This window comes from Thunnus albacares, chromosome 17 (genome assembly GCF_914725855.1).
Source record: "Thunnus albacares chromosome 17, fThuAlb1.1, whole genome shotgun sequence".
In the NCBI taxonomy this organism is placed as follows: Eukaryota; Metazoa; Chordata; class Actinopteri; order Scombriformes; family Scombridae; genus Thunnus; species Thunnus albacares.
Genome location: NC_058122.1, coordinates 6,322,852 through 6,343,089, shown reverse-complemented (window position 1 = coordinate 6,343,089; position 20,238 = coordinate 6,322,852). Strand labels below are relative to the sequence as shown.

Genomic DNA, 20,238 nt, shown 5'->3' with positions numbered 1-20,238 from the left:
AAGGAAGCCATCTTAAAATGTCATAACAGCTGAACCCTAGGACTTGGCTGTGCCTGCTGTTCGTGGGTTGGTTGAGAGCTGCAGCCAGTTAACATTGGGATATCCAAGCCAGGAAGGACAGAGTGAAAGTCCTTCCTCCCTTGGCAGAGTCACTGGGGCTGACAGATGGCACTTAGACGGGCTAAGCTCTGTGCTTCTGTCTATGGAGATTAGAAACCGAACTCTCTCCAGTAGATGTGATCATAGGTCAACAAGGGAAAGTTTTCCTGAAGTTATTCTGATGGCTTCATTTACCACAGACTTCCTTTTCCTTTTAGGTAATAGACCTAAAGAGATAGAATCTAGTCATCAGTAATCAAAACAGGCTTTTCCAATGCCACTCCTGACTCAGTGACAGGATGTACCTCTAGAGGTCTTGACGCCCTCTAGAGGTTTTGATTATATTTTTCATGCAGCATGAGGAAGATGTTGTAGTTGTTTGTGTCTTTCTCCTTTGATTATAAAATTTTGAGTACGCTGACCTCCATTTGGCAGTTTTGTTTTGACCCAGGATTATTTTTAGGCTGATTAGAGAATGTGTAATATACCCACAAGAGACAGAATATAGAATAATTTAATTACTATAAACCCCTCTGGATGACCTCAGAGGTGAATTAACTTCTAAAATTAAAGCTTTACACAGAAACAGTACATCCAATCCAGATTTTCATACTTCAAACTGCAGACTGTGACATGGAAAACAAGATTTATCCACTCTTGGGTTGGAAAATGAGGGGAACTGTTATGATGTATTTCTCATTGTTTCACCAATTTATTTGGTGAAATAGCAACATTAGAAAAAGCCATTAAAAATTGCCCATATGCCCCTAATGAAGAGTGTCTCATGGTTACACATTTGTACACATTTTACTGCTACAGTGCATATGTAGAAAGAGTTTTTAGGTTTTTAGAGTCTTTTTTTTTTTTTTTGTAAATCCAACCCATTCATATACATACAACTAAATTGCAACCACAAATATGTTTTGCCAAAAACCTAATGCTGGCTGAATTACGTTTTCTCTCAACATAATGAGAAAATGTTGTTAATTAATGTATTTGGCAAGTGGCAAAAATGTTGATACTGAACGTTCAAGTGAAATGTTCACAGACAATGTACCTAGTTCTTTTTTCCCACCATAAAACATTTGAGTAGAAATTACAGCAATATTAAACTTTTTATGGTTATGTTTAGGCACTGGCAGCGCTTGGTCAAGGTTTGAGAAAGATCTTGGTCTTGGTTTAATAAAGAAAAAAGTCTGCATTGACTTGAAGACATGTTTATTAACATTTAAGTCACACCAAGATCTCTCACCAACCTTAACCAAAGTGTTGCCTAAACCTAACCACATGCAGGACTTGGGATGCAAACCCTGGTGTGTGGTGTCAGGGTCCTGCATATATTGCACATTCCCCATCCACCCTGACCTCCTCCCTCAGACTTCAGAGCAATATATAAATGTAGTGCTTCATTCACTCGAAAACTTGTTACCTGTGAACATAATCCTGGCAGTGATTACATTCAACGCAGCGTAATTGGGAAAACAGTTTAGTAGTATGTGAACGTAATTTTTAGGAGACAGGTTGGTAAATCACACTTGTTAAAGAGGCACTCCAGCGATATAGTGCAGCACTTCTATACAGTAGGAGGACTCAGAAGAGACAGAATAAAAAAAGAATGGTCAAAATCGAAGCTGGAGAGCGTCAGATATCCTTAATTTTTATTGTCCAGCACACTCTACAAAAACACTAACTAAAAAACACTCTACCACTACATTTCCCATAACGAAACTGGATAGTTAGCTCCTCCCTGCCTGGTAAACACTGGCTTCTTTCAAACTCCACACCTCCAGTTTGTAATGCAGGATTTCTGTTTTCTGTCATCTATTTGTTGTCTACAAGGCTAAGCCAAAAATAACTCTGATGACATCATTATAATGTCGAAATTATTATGTTTTGTTTTTTGGCATCCAATCCCCACAACAGTGTAAAAACAACTATTTTACATAACTCGATTGAGATCATAAGAGAAAAAATAATGGCGTGAATGATTGAAGTGATACTTTTGCTTTATTTAGCTGCTGAGTGAAACTAGAGTTTAAAAATATCAAAAAACAATATTTGACACAGGTACAAAGCAGAGTTAGAGGCGCCAGAAAGCATTTAAGATGGAACTACTTTAAGGATTTGGGTCACACTGATTAATCTCCTCTTGGACTTGTGCAGGTCTAGTATTGCAGAGCATAGATATTCTATTTGTAGTGTTGAAGACATCAGGGTGGCCAACATCAGTTATTCTCCTTTGCCGGCTTACTGTTGATCATGCCGGACTCCCAGCGCTGCCACAGAGGAGTCTTCTGTCCTCCTGCTCTGTGAACTTTTGGCTCCTGCTGTGTGATAAGACAGTTAAAAGAGAAGGATTTAGAGAGGGAGATTAGTGCCCTGTTCTTGATGAACCACTTGTACAAGTCCAAACATTTGTAAAACAGATAGTATTTGGGAAATTTTAAAGTGTAAGATCTTTTTCTCAGCCGCAGACCTAATAATATATTTCAAATCCAATTAAACCTGAATCTTTTTTTCTGATATGGTAAATCTCACCTTCTGTTGGCTTATTCATCAGTGCTTTCACAGCCAACAACAGAAACTTTTTCATGATACTCCATCCTGTAGCATTTGCCTTAATTAGTATCAATATAACAGATGTGACCGTGGTGTTCTTGCCAGTGTTGTACACAAAACAAATGCAGAGATCTTACAGAAAAATGTAGAAAACAAGATAGAAGCCAATTACAGTAATTGATCTGAGGCATCACCTGTGACTGCTCAGATTTAATCTGGTCTTTCTTGGAGGGAGGTGGCCAAATCCGTTCCAGTTTCCCCGTGGACTGTTGCTTAGAGCCTAAAGGACAGGAAGGAGAAAATATATTATGAAGGGGTTTAATTTGAGGCATTTTCCATTAAGGATTTCAAAAATTAAACAAGGGGAAGAGAAACTAATTAGTGTGAACAAAATGCAAGGAAATATCTTTTCATGTCCTTTACACACAGTGCCTTTAGATTATTATGTTTTTAGAGGTTTTTCACAGCCACAGTGCAGTCCTGGTGTAAATATACAGTATAAATACCCATGAGAGCAACACTCAGCATTTAAAGAGTTTTTTTTTACCCTTTCCAAAACCAAAAATACAAGACAAAAAGTGTAAGATAAGTGTGCTGACATACTTAACTTAACTTTCCACCGATAGTAGTAACCTGAGTGTTACTTCCTTACATTACTCCCAAAGCCAGCCACATTTCATAGACCAGCACCTTCACTGTGTAGTATTTCCCCTCAGCTCAATTAGCTAATCCTGGATGCTACTATCAGAGTGTAAGCTAACATTAGCAGCTCTGCCCTGCTATTTCGGACTTTCTTAAGTTTACACTCCAGCAACCCCAGCTAAATCTGTCCAAGATAGTGTTGCGGTTGCCAAACCCATCAAATAATCCTCATCCTAAAAGCCTTTCACTTGTAATGTTACTATTTGAATATACGAACATAAGCAGCTGAACAGAATTATGTTAGGAAGAAATAAGAATCTGATCGTACATTTTTCCCTATTATATATATATTATTATACAAGGACTAACTAGCTCTACACTGCAAAACAAGGACGATACTGTTTCTTTATTTTCATGTCTTTCATATAGCTTTAGCCTCAGTCTTTTAGCACAATATCATGTATGTTGCCATCAAGTGCATATTCAAGACCCCCAGGTTTAACACTAGTCAATCTGAAACATCTAAAACCCAGCGTTTTTAATGACGCATGTAGCTTAATTAGTGAGATACAGCTGATAAACTATGCTAGCAACAGTTAAAAGTGGATCTGATTTGTCTTAAATCAGCCTTTTGTGGTGATATTTTCAGTGTGAATGCTGTGCTGAAATGTCCTCTGTGGAGATATCGCAGTGTGTCTGGGTTATACATTCTCATACAGTATTGTGTCATGGCTGGTTAGGATAACACAGTACAGCTTATTTGACCTTAGGAATGAGTCATTTCCTCCAGTTTAGCCCAGCCCCAGACACATTATATTACTGTCACATGTAGCTTCATCATCTTCACCTTGAGTCAACCCACACATCATTATCCAGCCATAGTGGCTGAAAATACTAACGTGGTGCTACATAATGACACACTCCCTCACCGGCTGCACTGATTTGTTGGCTCTCCAAGCTCTCCTGCTGGGTATATAGGCAACATGAGCAGACACATACACATACACATAAATACACTTCCTGCATTCCTTTCAACCAGACATATCAACTGTCTGAAGTCATTTGTATTTACACAACACTATACCCTCGCCGAAGCTGCCCCTGGCTCCAGCTGGAGTGCAGATAGTAGCCTTCATGTGCCACTCAGCCCGCTGGCGTCTGCTGACTCAGATCAGGCTGCTGCTGGAGTGATGTGCCCTTAACCGCTGGTGACAGGGTTGACACTAAAAGTTGTCGATAAGACTCCTTGGATAACACTATGTGATGCTAATGTAGAGAGGCATTCATTAAAGTCCTCAGATGGAGTGTTACAAGGCTATGATGTGGAATGAATAAAGATCTAAGTGTCTCATAGGCTCGTAGACGTACAAGTATTTACATGTTGCATCTTAGCAACCTGATGTAAATTTTCAAATATTTCCCACTTATTTTTCCTTAAAATTGTCAGCAACATACATTATATCCAAATGATCAAATTAGGTTTCATTGAAAGTTTCTTCATTTGGAATTTGTATTAATACCAAATCAACCTCTATGGGGCCTGTAATCACACACAAATGCTCATACTGATACTCATCAGTGGTGGAACAAGTACCTTCTAACAGCAGCAATACAACAATGTAGATATACTCCATTACAAGTAAAAGTCATGCATTCATGAGCATACAGAAATATTATCAGCAATCTGTACAAAATTGTCAAATGTAAAAATACCTGTTATGAAGATAATGCCCATGTGAATATTATATTATATTATATTATATTATATTATATTATATTATATTATATTATATTATATTATATTATATTATATTATATTATATTATATTATATTATATTATATTATATTATATTATATTATATTATATTGTTAACCAGTATTTAATGTTGTGGCTGGTGGAATTGGAGCTGATGTTAAGTACTTGATATACTGCTGGGAAATTAATCTATAATAATTAATTATATTTTATAAACTGATAATATGGTTTACAATGTTAATTCTTTATCTGCAAAGTAACTGGTGTTAAATACCTAGTGAAGTGAAAAGAACAATATTCATCTCTGAAACGTAGTGGAGTAGAAACATAAATTTGCATAGAATGGAAATACTCAAGTAAAGTACAAATACCCCAGAATAATACTTACACTACGTACAGTATTTGAGTAAATGTACTTAGTTACATTCAACCATTGATATTCATGCTAAACATATGCAGACTTACCTGGTATGAGTGTTGGTGTGAATGATGACCTTCCTTCGTCTTCAGAATTCTGCCTGTTCTCTCCGTACAGAGTGCATCTTTGTCTGCGCAGCTCCTCCTCTCTCTCTCTGGCCTCCCGGATGTCCTTCTCTACCTCTGGCTGCAGAGCCAGTGCTGGACGCAACTTGAAGAAAGGGTTTTGTCTGAGGATAGAAGATTCTTGTGCAGCGTTGCCCTCCTTTGTTAAGTGCCTGGTCTCCACAGCTGATGCAGAGACATCAGCGCTTATGGAGTCCATGCTTCTGTGGAGGCGCAGGTGCTTGTCTTGCTTTGGGTAAGGGGATAAGCGTGTTTTGTCTCGAGAACCCCCATTTGGGCTTTTTGATCTTAGGTTTTCAGGACTTTTCTCCCTCTCAGAGGTTGCAGATTTATATAGCCTGAGGGAATGTGTTCTAGAAACGGGGCAACTTTTGAGTGCAAACATCTCGAGGCTGCGTGTGCGCTCCAGGATTGTAGGGAAAATGTGATCTTTCATCAATGAGGTAGAGGGTTTCCTGTACCTTGTTGGACCCTCTGTGTTATCCTGCTGGAAAGCCTCAAACAGCAGTTTTGTCTCCTGTAATTGGTGGACCTCCCCTTTGCTGTACCCCCCTGGGATCTTCCCTTGGTTGACCAGCACCAGCTCTCTCTGAGTCTCCTCACTTATCTCCTTCTGCATCTTCTGCTCTGAGAACTGCCAGTCGCTGTGCAGGCCTGGACCAACATTGGTGGAAAGCGGCTCAAGTGAGATGTTTGTCCTAAAGGGGATCTCCAGCACATCTGGATCATCTGCAAGACTGCCGACACCCGCGGTTCTCTGCAGGATCTGCTTCCTCTGTGCTGCCTCATGGACCTGCTGCTCGACGGAGATCTCAGCGTCTGAGAACTGCTGGTGGGTGGATAGAACGGGAATTTGAGTGGAAGATGTTTCATGTGTGTTGATTGGAGACCTATCTCCAGATAACCGGCTGTCACTGTGATCATCATTAGAGTTATCTGCTTCTGGCTGGTCCTCTGGCTGTGCAGACATCGTGGACGAAGACATCCCTGATTTTGTTTCGTCTACTTTAATCCCAACCTTCTGGGAGGTAGAAGGGCTTTCTGACATATTTACATCCTGCCGTTGCTGCAACAGTTGCAGACGCTGAAGAAGTTGCTCCCCTTGTTGGATTTCAGTCGCTATTTTCCAGCTTCCATCTCCCTGCTGTTCCTGTCTCACCACCTCAGAAGATAGAATTTCTGTTACATATTCGTTAGAAACTCCTTCAGAGATGGGGAGCTGGGGGACTTGTATTTCACTGATGCTTCTCTCTCTCTTCAGCCAGTCACACTTTGTGAGGTTAAAGTTCAAGGATCTGGTGTCAACATGCTCCTCATCATCGCTGGTCACCTCTGTTGGGATTTCTGGTACCTGTGTCTGATTGGTTGCTGCGCCAGTCTTGTTTTGGTTGCATTTGCCGAGCTCCGGTGTCGGGGGATTTGTCTCCACACCGTCGCAGTCAACATTTACTGTCATCAGTTTGTCCTCAGAGTCGCCCTGAGATTCAACTAACTCCTCTTTTCCTGTCTGGTGTCCTGTGGCAAAATGTGTCTCATTTTCAGAGTTTTCCTCAATGTTTGAAAGTATTTCTTTTGGATATTTGTCTTGCTCCACATCACTTTCTCTCCAGTTTTCCTGTCCTTCACTCAAATTTACAATATCCTCAGCCTCTCCATTTGATTCGTCTTCTCCTGTTGTGTTATCCCAATGGTTTCTTCCTGATGGATCCATCAGACTACCTGTGCCCTCCATGGATGTTTGGTTTTGATCTGTTGGTGGTGTGGAGTCGTTGGACAGAGATACAGTATCCATAGACTCCTTAGAGGTCTCTGCTGTACCTGTTATCACTTCATCCACCTTGTTCTGTGCTACCATTAACTGCTTCTCACCACGATGCCAGTCTAAGCCTATGGGATTAGCTTTAGCCTCTGTGGCGTCAGCTGTCCCATTTACAAGGGTCACACTGGAATTACTCTCCGTTGCACCTGTCCCGCCTCCTGCTGGCAGCAAAGCAGCCATGTAGGATGGAGGCGGTGCTGGTGGGATGAACACATCATCTACACCCTCATCATCCATCACACTGTAGTACCTTGTGATCACTGCAGCAGTACGGGGGAGGACTTTGGTATCGTCTTGGGACCTCTCACCAGAGGTTACCGATGAGCTGCTGTGTGTCATCTCTGTGTGGTCTGGCACAGGGTCCATATTTGTCTCCACACCATCATCCTCCTGGGAGGCCAGAAACTGAGGTCTTGTTGTGGGATCTGTTGTTTCCATGGTGACACGCCTTCAAAACACTTAAGGCTGACTCTGTATTCCCCTTTAAGTCCTCTCTGGGTTTAAATATGAGACACATGAGAAAGTGTCAATAATGGTTGATAATACAATTGTTAATGGGTTTAATTGCTAGTTTTATTTACTTATTACACATTAATATTAACTGTGCTGATAAACTGCTGAAGGCAGGTGATGCAAAGGTTAGTTAGGGATTATACTGTAGCACAACAGAGGCATGGTTTAGGTGCATCAAAACTCTAATCTTATTTGGCAGAGCTTTCAGAATTTACAAGTTTAAACAACATCTTTAATGAGACAGATTGAGGATCTGCACTGGATTATGAGCAAAATATTTTAATCATAGGACCGCTATAGGCTACAGGGCTTGGCTGTAAACCTGTTAAGGGGCACCAGGGCAAAAATTAACTAATGGGCCCATTGCAACAGTGTGGCTCTGATGTGTTTTTAATAGTTTTGGACAACAACGGAGGTCTACAGCACAGAGGAATAAGATACATCAGGCTTTGGATACACACATAATACATGTAAGTAGATCATTTCATTGCTGGTTTGTCTCTGCACATGAGATTTGTTGACATAAATATACAAAATTGCCAGCCATATCCGTTAAATTAGCTCAAACCAGGGACCTTGCTTGTCTGCTTTGCCCAGTTGGTAATCCAGTCCTGCTACTGCATGCCCTCATAAGAATATGACTTTGATGTTTGAACATTTCACCTCTATTAAAATCTCTATCAAGTCATCTGCATTAAGTAATCAATATGTTATAATAGCATTAATAACGTATTTTTAAAAAGCATGAAAACCATTGGGAGCTACATCACTTTTTTTCTAGCACGGCATACAGCTACTGTGTTGTTTTGGTGACTTTTCTCCCCTACTGTGACCTAGTGCAGCAAACTCTGCTGACAAAGAGAAAGAGTAATCGGCTTTTCTCTGCCTGTTTTGGCACATGCAGTATCTGCCAGACTGGCCGACCACAGAGACTCTCTCCAATTTGCCCGTAGAGAATTATGCTTTTCTGTCTTTCTGTCTGGTATAACAGCTTTTACTGTTCGGGCCATGTACTGTTAGAGGTCTGTGACCAGTCCTGTAACAACAGTTCTTCTTTACCAACACTGTAACTGCATGCGTTGTGTATTTGCATTGGTGCATCATAGAAAACATGGACACACAATGTAGTGCTATATAATATATAATATATATATAATATATAATAATATGTATTAATACCTTTTCAAGATATGTTCTCCTTAATGGAAATATTGTCCTGGCATAATCTGGTTCCCTGAGCTGCAGGTTTAAATCTATGAGTCTATATTTACACTTGCATTGAGGGGCTTAATGCCAGCCAACACTGCAGTTCAGGATTATCAACGGCAGCAGCACCATATAAAGCTCAAGCAACAGGACATATTAATGCGTCTTAATGAGCTTAACCTGTTTATTCCACCCTGCTTTCAAGTAATATGTTCCCCTCCCCTTGTTATGAAGAAGGTTCTTAAAGATTACTTAACTACTACTTTAATACAACTACTTTAAATAGTATTCAAAAACTTTACTTAGAGTGCAGTTTCATAATAACTTATAGTTTATATTTTCTTGCGTCTATTATGCAGTATTTGGGCACAGATGCAGCACATGCTGTTCTGATGGTAATATAAACATACACAATTTATCATTCTTGCTAATATTTCAGTATATCACAAAGTTTGACCAGATAAAGCTACGCTACGAATGTCACTCTATCAGAGAGAGAAAAGAGTGATAGAAAAGCAAATAAGAACAAAGGTAGACACATAATGTAGAAAGTCTGGAGGAAGGGACCCACCTGACTGTAGTGCTGCAGTCATCTTGTGTGTAGTAGTACCAAGCTAAATGGAAATATGAATGATCCAGCTGATGATCCAGATGATCTCCTTAGCACCTGCACATTCCTGTCCTCTGTGACATGTGAGAGCCCCAGAGACAAATCCTCTTCCTTGAATAGCAGGATCAAATGACCTGCAGCAACAGTATACGTATATACACACACATATATATATATATATATATGTATATAGTATATATGTCTGCATACTGCTGTGTTTTGTGTTTGTTTGTGTATGAAATTAGACACAATAAACATACCAATTTTTATTCTGTTTTACAATTATATATTCCAGTTAAAATCTGCTGCAATACATCATTTTTTTAAATCAAATTACAGTGACAGCCATAATTAAACATTTAAGCAGATAGTAGTAACACAGCCGTAGCCAGGATTTTTAGAAAGAGTCCAAATTCCCTCAGTTCAACTCCACCAACCCTGAAGATTTTTGACTAGCCACCAACATTATTTTTAATGCAGCTAAATGTTTTTCCCCTCACATTTTCTATAGTAATTTAGCTGCTAAAATATATTTTATGTACATTTTATTTCCCTGCACATAACCTTAATGCAGTTTCAATGCATATATCTATATAATACATTTCTGGTGGAGAAGTACCAAATCCTGTTATTTTAATGTAAGTTTCTTGCCTATAACATTCCAATTTAAGGATTTTGAGTCTAAAAAAAGGGAAGACGAGGGGTAAAAACAAATCCCAAATTATCAAAGCATGTTAAAAATGTCAATCACAGTTTGAAGGTGCCTTAAAATATGCAGAATTTTCAAATTAACATTAACTTAAAACAGAAACCATAAATCAGACTATGATCGGTGTTAGAAATGTTTGTGTCCCAAACTGTAAATTACCCTGCTTTTTTTTTTTTTTTTTTTTGCTCTTTGGCTTTTCCATTTCTTGAGGAAACACTGCTAAACATATGAAATCTTTTTGGCTGATAAGGCACAGAACGAGTCCCGAGGCAGAGAAAAAGTTGAGTTTTCAGATGTGAAGTATATGCACGCCTGCAGGACTGCATGTTGAAACTCACCACTTTGTCCACCAGGGGGAGGAAGTGGTTTTTAATACAGAGCTGTTGTCAGTCCACAGCTGCTTTAAAAGGCATACAGCATAATAAATGTCTCTTTCTTTGGCAAAGTGAAGTGAAGTGGTGTGTGCTCAAAGACAAAACCATCATGAGACCGTACCAGGTGGTGGGTTTTTGTTCTCAAAGCAGTCATTAAGGCAGCAATGCAGCATATAGTGTCTAATGGAAGGTGTGATGTTATAAAAATATAAAAAATTATATGATTAAGGCTGATGATAAGTGAGAGAGTCTCTCTTTTCAATCATTTCTTACATGACAGAGCAACACTGACAGGTCTTACGCTTGGGAGTGCCTTCTACCTCGGCAATACTGGGTGGAGATGAATTATGCAGCCCATTATCACCTTTATCTCCATGGACTTTAACTTCAGCTCCATTTCCATCCAGGGGAACGTCCTGAAATGCTTCCTCTTTGGACTCTTTCCTTTCGTCTTGATCTGCTACATTATCTAATGTTGCCTGAGTTGCCTGAGGTTCTATGGCAAGTTCTTCTCCTTCTTCAGTGATGATCACTCGTTCCGCAGTGAGCATGCCTTCATGTTCCTCTTGTCCCAGACACACACTTTCACTAGTTGTATCATCAGTGTATCCCAGGAAAACGAGGGTGACTGGGCCTTCCTCCAAACGTTGATCCTCTATCTTATCTACTTTTCCTGCCATGTCTCCAACCACCATCAGGCATCCGTCCTCTTTTTTATCCTCCTTCCCCGCACTTACAGCTGCCATGTCTCCAAAAACCATCATGCATGCATCCTCTTTTTTATCCTCCTTCCCCACACTTACAGCTGCCATGTCTCCAACCACCATCATGCATGCGTCCTCTTTTTTATCCTCCTTCCCCGCTCTTACAGCACAGTCCTCTATCCCCAGTTCAGCCTCAAAGTCGTGGCTTCCGGAGCTGTCTAACTGCGTACTGCTCTCATCTGACACTGCATGATGGGTGGAAAAAGACATGATTTTACCCTCTGGAGCTCTGTCGGCTTCTATATCCTCCATATTTGTCTCTGCCTTGTTTGGCGTGACTGTGACCTCATCCAGTATCACTTTCATCCCGACCCCATCGATGACGCTCAAGATCTGGCCAAGCTCTTCGGTCGAGGGTTTACCTCCTGACCCACCGATAGCGTGGATACTCTTCCTGCCATCATCGAAGACAGTGGCAGCCATTGGAGCATCAGCTGGCGAGGACACGGGGGCCACTGATCTGACGATGGAGGCACCTGTCTTGGGGTCTCTCTCTACCTGAACTGCCAACATTCCCAGGACTGCAATACAAGAGACATGGGATGTTGTCTCAAAAACATAGAGGCTACAAAAACTTAAGAGAACTTTTGAGTTTTTCAGAACAGAATTCAAATTAAAAAGATAAAATGCTAGAGGCAAAACAACTCTCAAGGCTAAATTGTAGATACATATTAAAATTCCCTCCAGTACAAGTACATTTTCAGACTTTATTTACTACTCAAACTATCCTTAAATGTATCATAGGCCTGGGTGTAATTAAAAAGTGAGAGTTACAAAGGTTAATGCCAGGTCAGGATCAGAGCTTTGTGTGTCTAATGTGCGTTGGCATAATAGACAATATAGGGAGACACAATGAGCAAAATGCAGCATGCTTTTTACTCCACACAGCCCTCCAGCGGGCATAAAAAATTAACGAACAGAAATAAGAAAGTGGGCTAAATATAACATTGTTCTCATGCCATTCACCTCAGTCCCATCATTAAGTCGTACCCTGAAGGCTGCAGTCAGACAGAGTGACATTAAATAAAGGAGTCATTATTTGCAAGAGAAGAAGAGAGAGACTAATGCAAATAACTGTTTATATCCCCTGCCTAAATCCCTGTTTATTTTTTCTATGGTAAACATTTTGGTCCCATTCCAGCTCTGCTAAAACACATAATTTACAAAAGGCTGTAGTCAGGATTTTATTTTTCTGATATCACAAGGTCCAAGTACATGGTTTTCCTGCAGCTTTCCGCTACATCTTGTGACCTTCATCAACAGGAGTTTTACTCTGCTGTCATGGAGATGGTTTAGTTTTTGGGAAATTCTGAATTTTCCTATTTTTTTCTTGGCCTTAATTTTTTAACTTGCATTTATGTAATTTAAATGTCAAGAGGTTGCTCACAAAGAAATTTAAAGACATTTACAGACCTTTAAAAAACTACTTCAGAAGTCTCAAACCACCAAATCGTGAGCCAGTGCTACACACGGCCCTATAATTACACCATAATAAATACTGAACACCTACAAATTTATAAGTTACAACAAAGTCTGTTCCTGTGCCTCACCTGATCGGCCATCGTGCCCACTGTCATGAAATATGTTTTGTGCCATATGTAGGGAGAAGTGATCCTCAGCCTCTTCCTTCACTGAAAGAAAAAAAGTTGATAAAATTAATTTTGGCTTTAAAATCAGCATATATGTATGCAGTCTTCTAGCAGTGCTGGCCTTCAAATGTCAGTCATCTGCTGCCAGAAGCCTAAATCTTCAGACACTGTTTCCACAAATATGTCCAAAAACTGCTTTTCCCTCTTTTTAAAATTAAGAAATGCACACAATAGCTATTAGTTTATATTATCTTACACAAAAGGTGAGGAGAACTCAAATTTCTGTTCGTTTTCTGGAGCTATGAATATGGTAATAAGACTTAAGCATGAATCCTTATTTTAACTCTAACATTCCTTGAATGAAACCTGAGGGGAAGAAAGTCATCAGTTTACTTCTCTCTGTTTACTGAAATATCCAACTGTGTTGTAATACACATTCTTCAGATAGTGATGAGTCACATGCTTACTGCCTTATGTCAGAGTTGGCTGTTCTTTTTTACTCTAACACCCTTTTCACTTTTCTTTCTTTCTCAACCTTTCTGTAACTTGTGCACAGGGTGGTTAGCTGAAAAGGGCTTTAAATTTGTAGGGTTATTCTTGGTATTCCCAGCTGCTACTCAAAAACCTTTGGCCTAATGGTGTTCTCATATAGTAAGTTATGTCATTACAGCCAAAGTAGAGCTGTTTCTCAGCCGTGGCTCCATTCTGTCACCCTGATTTAAAGTTCTATTCTGCAGGCAAAGACTTAGTTATGCTAAATTATCATCTGTCAAGAAAGAATAGATTCCAGGCAGTCATAGTCATGAGTGACAAAGAAGAGATAGCAGCTGATGGCAAGCTAACGACCATTACAGTGTAGCTGACTTGAACTTCTTACCTTGTACGTCCTCGTCAGCTCCAGCCTGTGGGTAAAGAAAAGAGACAATTTTAAGTGCTCATGGCCAGACGCTTCAACCTGACTCTGCAACTTAAACACATGCCTCTCCCCTCTCACTGAGATTATTCTGTCCAGCAACCATTGCTGTCGGTTTCCAGTGTGAGACTGAGCTAAATTTGGGCTGTACAGTTGAGTGGAACATTTGGCGGAGGTCAAAGTTCACCTGCTATGATGTATTTGCTTGATGTAAAAAAAGAAAAAAAGAAAAGCTACAATATATGTTAAGAGCAACCTGTTGGATAAATGTAAGCTGATGTTAAAGTATTAAATTATACATTTCAATTAACTTCACCTCACAGTGGAACAATAGAAACTGTAAAACAGAGACTTAGAAGTGTGAAATATTTGTCAAAACAGGCAGAATAATTGTTTTATTATAATACAAATTCAGAGTGAAGTTCTCCTTTGATTTACTCATGCAGTGATAAAACATTATGTGGTGGCAGAGTTCTGTATTTTTTATTCATGATACAGAACTGAAAGCACTCACAGTTGTACAGGCTGGTAGATTATTTTGTGTTTGTTGTAATGTTTATTTATTTAACACACAAATGCCAAAGCACTGGGATGTGGCAAGAGGCCAAAACTGAATACTGTTGGCATCTTCTAACCTAAGAGGTCTTTTTGCCTCTTAATTCATATTCATTAATGAATATGAAATATATATATTTTTAAAGTTCAGCCTTTAGGGGAACATGGTGCATTTTAAACTTGCATCTCAAATTATGAAACAGTTTGGGGATACTTAGTTAATGTTTCAAGACAACTTGGATATCGTTGAATAAACTTTTATACTGTATATGCTGAACTCTCCCAGAAGTTGCTGTCAAAAACAAGGCTGTCGTGTCTGTGTGTGCATTTCTAGGATTATGGTACTCTAGAAACATCTGCCTTATCTCACCTGATAGTTGTATGTTCTGGCTGCGGCTGTAAAGTCACCAGATTTTTCACTTTCTTCTTGGGAATCTTGTTCCTCTTTCTCGTCATCTGCTACCTCTTCATCCCCGTATTCAGGCATGGTTTCAATTATGGTTTCTTCCCTGATACGCATACACAAACACACATTGGCACTGACATATGTGTCAACACAAAATGATGCAATAATAACACATGTACATGCACAGGATGGAGGGCATTTAGCACATTAGGGCTCATACCATAAATGATTCAGAGAAAAAAGAGACATTGTGAGTCATAAGTGCCTTTATGTGTGTGTGTGTGTGTGTGTGTGTGTGTGTATGTCCTACGCTATAATCCATCACATCAGCTATCACATGGCATCCTTCTAATTGATCTCATCATGGTCAATATTGCAGTGTATCTGTGACGAAAATACTGTGCTCCCTCCTTCATGGCAAATATTTTCATCTTTAGGAATGGATGTGTGAACAGAACATATTTTTATCTGTGTGCCAGCAGAATGTAGACTACATAGACTACAGCAACCCCCCCCCCCCCCCCCCACACACACACACACAGACCAGTAAACCTGTAAAATTTTGACGCTGTAAAACTGTGATTAAATTAATTGCATCTGAGTGTAGCTTAAAATGTGGCTCACGCAGCTGTGTACTCGTCCTCTTCATCCTGCAATGGAGTACAGGGCCTGAAGCTGATAAGTGAAGGAAGGACAGGAGCTGGGGCTGCTTCACTAAGCCACTGGTCCCTGAAGGACATTCTCTGTATGGGAACAGGAGAGAGAAAGAAAACAAGTTCAAGCTAAAGATCAAGAAAGAGAGACAAAAGGACAGACAGACAAGAGAGAGAGAACAGAAAACAAGACAGGGTCAGACAAGAGACGGAGAGAAAAGAAAATGTTGATGTCAACATTGTGCCCTTTGAGCTCTCTGGACTCATTTCTCAGTATGTGTTCCTCCTCCTCTTTAGTTACTGTTGCTCCGCTTTTTGTTCTCACACGGCACAAATGCGGTTTCCAGTGATAATGGTGGCAGATTTACCGTTAAAATTCTTAAGTCATTTTTGAAACAACTGGTGCTAGATTTCAGACACAGATAAACAAAAGCAAGCTTTCAATATTAAAATTACAAGTATTGCTGGCACTGCTTTAGCTATAAATTAAACAGCAGTTTAATCAGTTACTTAGACTGTTGCCTCTATGTTTTTTTGGTTTTGGAGAGGCTGAGAAAAAAACACCCTCCAAAGTCTTTTGATACAGAGTATCGTTCTTACTACATTCCCAACCATACAACCAACATGTAGAGGAATCCTAAGCTTGACACAGCTGCTGTGCCAAGTTACATTAGCTAGGCTATGAGTAGCTAATTGCTACTTGGGAATGGGGGGGCGTTTAGCGAAAACAGAGACATAAGAGGCCAAAACAAACACATTGCACATCAAGCCTTTTGCCTGTGTTGACACAGAACAGAGGCGGTCATTCAAGGGATGGAGATGAACAGGCAAACACTGGGCAGTGGTCCTCTGCCACTTTGGCTTCTCTACAGACCAGGCAAAGCCTGTGGTGCTGCCATTTTGTATCTTGCTGAGGATGAGTAAAGCCGGCAGACTGCTGTTGTGTGAGAGTGACAGTGAAAAGGTGTCACAGCTCTGTGCGAAAGCCCTGAGACCCAGACATCCTGCTCCTGTAGTGACGGCTAGCCTTTGGGCTATGAGTGGGAGTGACAACCTGAAACCTGACAATGCCTGTTTTTCCAAAGACTTTAAACTCCAAAACTCTTCATTGCGAGCTGTAATACCAGAGTAGCTTTTCTATACTGTAACCTTAAAACGTCTGGAGTGGAAGCCAGAAAAAATCATCATCATCATCAGTTTTACAACTTTCTATAAACATAATAAATATGAATATTTTTGAATAAACAAGACATCTAAGCAGAACATGAAACTGTTCAGATCTCTGCCATGTATCAATACATCAGCCCGCCTTTTCTTGGGTGGGACCAGGGAGAAACAGTTGAGATGCTGAGAATACCATCATCTCCTTTGGGCTTAAGTAAGAGACACAGACAAATTATGCCGCCACACAGATGAAGGAGGCATTGTTGTATCTTAAGGCTAAACTCATTCAACTGCAGCGGGGATGGTCTGTCCCTGCCGCTAGCAATGCACATGCCCCGAGGCAACGGGTGCTTGGAGAAAGCAGAAATGTGTTTGTGTGGGAGGTTACAGCATGCATGATGCACCACTGGGCCATTGACGGCATAGATAATGTAGGTTGTTGTGTGTGTTGTTTGTTTTTAAAAGAGCTTGTACTGCAGGGAATAGTGAAGTAGTTAATAGGATGCACAACAGCTTAGTGCAAAGAATCCCCAATATCAAAATAATGTCCTTTTTCTTTTCTGTCATCACTGCTTTCCCTCTAGATATTTCTGTCATTTCATACCACCGTATTATTTTTAACAAAAGAACAGCCAGAGCTTTAATTAATTTTATTACCGGCTGTAGATCAGGTTGACATAGTAACAAGGAATCCCTGGTTGTGGTCTTGAAAATCTGCAAGCTTTCTGTACATCGCATGCAACATGCTCATGTAACTGAAAACTACTTGCCTGTGTGTTGCTGGGTCTAAATCAGAGCCATAATGAAGTCCGAGGGACCCCACCCAGAACACTTGTGCTAGGCGTTGGCGCGCAAGCAGCTCAGCTTGGCAACATTCATGAGACATGACATTACATGAGGGTGGGATACACCAGTGGTGATTTTTAACATTAAGCAGCTGGAGTGGAGGGAGAACAATGAAAACAAAAGGGTAGCTCCTCCACTCAGTTTTACTAACTTTACTGAAAGATTCTTCTTTGTTAAAAGGAAAAGTTCAACATTATGAGAAATACACCTTTTCGCTTTCTTGCTAAGAGTCTACCACCAGCAGCCTGCTAAGTTAGCTGAGCATAAAGACTGGAAACAGGGGAAACACCCTGATTAAAGCTCACTAATTAAAACCATGTGTCGTTTTCACACTTTGCTTTTTGTATGGATTGAAACAAATGAGATATATAGCTTTGGATGTGCTGGTAGGTATATTTTGTTACCTTTGGACACAGCCAGACTAGCTGTTTACCCCCATTTCCTGTCAGAAATGGGAGTTGAATTTTCCCCATTTGAAAACTTCAGATAATGTCATTTAGATCACACTTTCAGATTGATTTTGAGATACTGTCCAGCTGAATTCTTCCACTCTATACACCTTTGCAGCAAACCTGACCTTTGTGACACACAGGCAAATTAAGACAAGCCACTGGCAGTATCATTATACCCTGGTCGACCCAGGTGTGATAGATGCAGACCTTTTTCTGGGCTGTCTTCAACCGCTCCTCGTCTGTCTTCCTCCTCAGCTTCTCTTCTTCTTCTTGCTGGCGACGCCTCTCCTGGTGACAGAAGAAAAGGTGAAATCTTTTAAGTGGGAATGTGAGGGAGAAAGGAGACCTGCAGACCTTTGGAGCTAATTGGTATTTCCTGTCTCATACCAAATCTCATACCACAGCTGATACAGCAAGATGGTAAAACTCAGTGTTTTACAGTATCTACTTCAGTCACTGTCTTCTGTCCAAAGACTAAATCTCAACTCAATCCCGCGTACCCTTTGATTTTCAAAACTATCACAGAAAATGTCAGAACTATTGAAAGCAACACTGTCTGAGCTGCCTTTAGACACATTTTGTTGATATATGAGAACTTGCGTATTATCATTTTCTTCAACATTATTTACAGACCAGCAAATTATTATGTTGTGCGCTTTCATTGACACAACTACTTTGACATGCACATTGAACACTGCTTGCAAAGAATTATTATTATTGTAGTCTAAACCTCATAAACATGTTGTCACTACTTACCCCTTACATACTCTGTAAAGAGTACTCCTGTAAGTTATCTCTCAGTGGAAAAAACGTAATAAAACTTGAATTATTCCCAAAAAAAGCAGGTTAATGTGAACTGAAACAACTGCAACTGCTGTATTTTCTTCTACAAACAACAGACAGGACTTGATCCGAGAACACTGTAGTCATGGTGGTGGGTTACACCCGCTTTTAATACAATTCTATGGCAACACCCCTTTACAGTCATGATCTCTGAAGACAAGAACTCCTTCTGTATGAAAGCAGAGTACTGAGCGAGAGAGAGGGAGAGAGAGAGGGCGAGAGAGAGGATATTTTTAGGAGATGTAACGGACAGATTAAAGCGGGGAGATACAGCTGGCAGACCTGGCAGGATGCCGATAGAAATAGTTCAGTGACACAGGACATTACATGCATGCTGACTCTGTATCTGTACAGTTAATGTAAGCTGTAAACATGCTGAGGTCCACTCCAGGCCTTCACCGTCTCTGGTGAAGTGGGTCACTTGTGTTTGTGCTCTGCCACGGCTGATTTTATATTCGAGAGAGGTCAAGCAGGCTCCACTCAGGCCCTCAAACCTTTCATTTCACAGATCAGTGATTATTGGCCATAATGTTAACCGGGGAATGTTCTTCACATGCTCACTTCAGGCAGTGCAGATCATGTGAGCCCAAATCACTGAAGTGACATAAGACACTGTTGGTGCGGTAAGATTATTTTGACATGAGGTTAGAGTTGAAGATGGTTTAAGGCGGACTGAGGTGGACCAGTAAAAGGGCAAAAATAAATAAATAAAGAAAGACATTCTCACCGCTATGGCCTGGAGCCTTTGTTGGTACTTCTCTGCCTCATCCATGCTTTGCCTGAAATAAATAAAACAGATATTACAGAAGAAGTAACCGGTAAAATTTTAAAAGTTGTTAAGTAGAGATTTTTATGAAAACATGGAGAGAAATACAATTATATTCACCAAAATACACAAAATGGGGACACTTGGTCTAGTAAAATGAATGTTGTAGAAGTGCCAGTTTTATAGCTAATCATGCGAACAACATGGCAGTGTCTGTGTGTTTGCTAGTCAGTGATCAGTCCACCACTTTGTTTCTCACAGGATGATTTTTAATAACTTTGGTGATCTCTTACTTTTCATAGAGTGCCATCATCTGGTCAACATTTTAATTTGTCCAATACTTTGGTTTATGGTCAAATACTTGCAAAACTAATGACATTCCCATCAGGCTTAGTTGTACTTTGTTTGATTGCTTATAAGCAAATGTTAGCATGCTAACATGCCAAACTAAGATGG

At 40.1% G+C, this 20,238-nt stretch overlaps 2 protein-coding genes across 4 annotated transcripts in view; both read right to left on the bottom strand.

The window, feature by feature from the left end:
• Nucleotides 1-1,735: 1,735 nt before the first annotated feature.
• Nucleotides 1,736-7,857, bottom strand: LOC122966830. The gene is made up of 3 exons (XM_044331166.1): nucleotides 5,523-7,857; nucleotides 2,853-2,938; nucleotides 1,736-2,426 (listed from the first exon to the last, which is right to left on the bottom strand). Exons 1-3 carry the CDS (start codon nucleotides 7,855-7,857, stop codon nucleotides 2,325-2,327), a joined length of 2,523 nt encoding a protein of 840 aa, XP_044187101.1. The 3' UTR covers nucleotides 1,736-2,324.
• Nucleotides 7,858-10,598: 2,741 nt separating this feature from the next.
• Nucleotides 10,599-20,238, bottom strand: part of LOC122967033 (paralemmin-1-like) — a 28,291-nt gene continuing 18,651 nt past the window's right edge. For 2 of the 3 annotated variants that reach the window (XM_044331424.1, XM_044331423.1), the window contains exons 3-9: nucleotides 19,744-19,795; nucleotides 18,381-18,461; nucleotides 15,683-15,801; nucleotides 15,023-15,161; nucleotides 14,062-14,086; nucleotides 13,146-13,226; nucleotides 10,599-12,116 (exon numbers count right to left, since the gene is read on the bottom strand). In XM_044331424.1, the coding sequence (XP_044187359.1) occupies nucleotides 11,101-12,116; nucleotides 13,146-13,226; nucleotides 14,062-14,086; nucleotides 15,023-15,161; nucleotides 15,683-15,801; nucleotides 18,381-18,461; nucleotides 19,744-19,788 (1,506 nt within the window). In that variant the 5' untranslated portion in view covers nucleotides 19,789-19,795 and the 3' untranslated portion in view covers nucleotides 10,599-11,100. Of the gene's footprint in view, nucleotides 12,117-13,145; nucleotides 13,227-14,061; nucleotides 14,087-15,022; nucleotides 15,162-15,682; nucleotides 15,802-18,380; nucleotides 18,462-18,929; nucleotides 19,114-19,743; nucleotides 19,796-20,238 lie in introns of those variants that run through there. The other variant, XM_044331425.1, reaches the window with a different exon arrangement.